Genomic DNA, 2,643 nt, shown 5'->3' with positions numbered 1-2,643 from the left:
GCGCAAGAAACCCGTCTTCTTCTTTTAGTTTCCCGAGCCTAGCGGAGTGCCAGCATTCAGCAAACGCTTCTTAAAACGAAATGGCTTAATATTAACAACAGGCCGACGGGGCGGGTATCGTTATCTCCCATCCAACACGGAGAGAACCGAGGCTCCGACAGCTCAGGGCTCTGCCCACGTTCAGTGAGCTGACGCTGGGAGTATCGAGACTGGAAATTGCATTTCACAATCAGGCAAATCTAGAGTGAGATTTCTGAGAGTACTGATATGAACTTGAGACACCACTTTGAAGTTCTCCAGTGAGTAATGAAAGGGTCCCAGTCACATTTAGGGTGTTGAAGGTGTAAGGTTGAAATGAGTAGGGTGTTTTTCACCTTTAGCTGGACTTCAGTTGAGAGCCTTCTCTGCACTGGTCTTGTTTTCTAAATGCTGGGGTACTGTGGTGAACTAGCCTGGCAAGGGCTCTCCTCAATAAACTTCAGATATCTTGGTGGCCATGCTGTGTTCTAAGGAGGTATGCGTTTCTACGTCAGTTCCATATAACACACCTTGGGAGTTCTTTTTACTTGTCTGTCTCTGCCACTAGACTCTGGGCCTCTGGAGGGCAGGGAATGTGTGTTGTATCCTGAGAACCTAGCAGAGTGTCTGAATGAATCTTGTCAATCTTTCTTTCAGTGTCCACTATAGGATTTGGCTTTGTCTTGGACATGGGATTTTTTGAGACGATTAAGCTTCTCCTTTGGGTTGTATTCATAGATTGTGTAGGTGTTGGTCTTCTAATAGCAACTTTAATGTGGTAAGTACCATAACTTTGGTTTTTCAGATACTGCTGTGGAGCCTCCATTTATTTGCTTCAGAGGTTCAGTGGAAATGTAAACCAAAATAGATTAACTGAAATGATCAATTTTGACTGCTAAGATTATTATAACTTAACCCTCCTGTGTTGGTACCTATATCAGAAAATACTCTAAGGGATGGTCTGTATTGTCAAAGAGCAGCAAATAATTGAAATAATGATTATATTATATCATACTAACAAAATCCCTGATTTTGCAAAAAAATATTATGAATTTAGCCAATTCTGCTTAAGTTGTCTGCTCTTGAGGAGGTCATTTCTCCTGTGCCTCTGTTTCCCCTCCCTCTGCCAACGGTAGCTTCCTGGGAGGAGGGCTGAGGATTGTATGAGGTCACGTGTGGGAAACGCAGGGCCCCTGGAAAGTGTTAATTCGGACGGTTGAGAAGGGCAAGGTGTCGCCCTCGCCTGCAGTGCAGTCAGCAGTTCTCCAGCCCGACGACAAGCCAGCTGCATTCGCTTTTCACCCCTGACTTTTCTCAAGAGTTGGGAGAAAATGTAAAGTGACCTCCCTGCTAAATAACTCGGAAGAGGGGTGCTGGTACCCAAAAGTTTCTTCAGGTTTATGTGTAAAAGAATTTTTTTTTTCCACCTAGGAAGATGTTGCCAAGTACTTCAATGAATTCCTCAATGCTGGGAAATGGAGCCTTGAATTCCAGGGATGCAGCAAGACATACGGCTGGTGCAAAACGCTACAAATACCTGAGAAGGCTTTTTCGTTTTCGGCAGATGGACTTTGAGTTTGCTGCCTGGCAGATGTTCTACCTGTTCACTTCCCCACAGCGGGTTTATAGAAACTTTCATTACCGAAAACAGACAAAGGACCAGTGGGCCAGAGATGACCCTGCTTTCTTGGTCCTGTTAAGTATCTGGCTCTGTGGTAAGTCTTAGTTTATCTGCAATGGAGTTGAAGAACACATTAAGCATTTCAGATTAGACTTGTCATTTAGAGGATCTTTTGCTACAAATGTGTGGATCAGAATTGGGGGATATTTGAAGCTGTTTTTTCCTTTTTTATGAAGCCTCCAAAATCTTCTCTCAGGAAAGAAGGTCATATACTTTCTAGTTTTACAGGTCCCAAGCTGATACCACATTAAACTGTTACCTTGGGGTTTTGAAAAGCAGGGGACAAGATTTACTCCATGTCTTTTAACNTGTGGCCAGTGATCTTAGTAGAAGTCCATTGGTTGAATAGGGGTAGTGGTCATTGTATATCAGATGAGACACCATGGTCCATTTTTAGTGGCAGAGAGACCTGGCTTCAAATGCCAGCTCAGTCATTTGTGTAATTCTTTGTCTCAGTGTCCTCTTTTGTAAAATGGAGTTAAACTATCTATTTTGTCAGGTTTTTTAGAGGATTATGGTATGAAAAGCACCCAGCACATAGTAAATGCTCAACATATGGTAGCTATTAATATTTTAAACAAAACTCTGAGACTGTAAACTTGGATAATACCAACCTTTTATTCTCCTTTTTAATTTCTGACTACTATAGTACAGGTTTTGTATATACTATATGTATATATCGGCATTTACTAGTCAATAAATGCTGTGCATCGTTAATCTAACATTCTAAAATCTGGCCTAATTAAGACCGCTAACTAATGTAAGTCATATATTCATTATCAAGATATCCATGAAAAACACATGGTGTATGAAAACATTTCAGTAAATAAGGCTTTCAAATGAATAGTTTCTAGCAAGCATTCTGCCATGAATGCAGGGATTCCAGAGAGCCACAGAAACCAAGTTATCCTGGAGTTTAGCATCTTTAGTGTGAGTCTGTATCA

The 2,643-nt window shown here is 41.5% G+C and overlaps 2 protein-coding genes across 4 annotated transcripts in view; both read left to right on the top strand.

The window, feature by feature from the left end:
• Nucleotides 1-283: 283 nt before the first annotated feature.
• LOC103604021 (protein unc-50 homolog) overlaps nucleotides 284-2,643 on the top strand; it is a 10,357-nt gene continuing 7,997 nt past the window's right edge. Inside the window, exon 1 of one of the 3 annotated variants that reach the window (XM_008588601.1) lies at nucleotides 284-796. In XM_008588601.1, the coding sequence (XP_008586823.1) occupies nucleotides 708-796 (89 nt within the window). In that variant the 5' untranslated portion in view covers nucleotides 284-707. The remainder of the gene's footprint in view (nucleotides 797-2,643) is intronic. The other 2 variants (XM_008588602.1, XM_008588600.1) reach the window with 2 other exon arrangements.
• Nucleotides 1,129-1,759, top strand: LOC103604020 (protein unc-50 homolog). Its single transcript, XM_008588599.1, has one exon. The coding sequence runs from the start codon at nucleotides 1,454-1,456 to the stop codon at nucleotides 1,742-1,744; it is 291 nt and encodes a 96-aa protein (XP_008586821.1). The 5' UTR covers nucleotides 1,129-1,453; the 3' UTR covers nucleotides 1,745-1,759.

The sequence above is a fragment of the Galeopterus variegatus genome, unplaced genomic scaffold (assembly GCF_000696425.1).
Source record: "Galeopterus variegatus unplaced genomic scaffold, G_variegatus-3.0.2 Scaffold4923, whole genome shotgun sequence".
NCBI lineage: Eukaryota > Metazoa > Chordata > Mammalia > Dermoptera > Cynocephalidae > Galeopterus > Galeopterus variegatus.
This window is presented reverse-complemented; position numbering and strand designations above follow the sequence as displayed.

Bases quoted from the DNA above. Each gene is read 5' to 3' on its own strand.
- LOC103604020 (XM_008588599.1), top strand. From the start codon at position 1,454: ATGTTGCCAAGTACTTCAATGAATTCCTCAATGCTGGGAAATGGAGCC.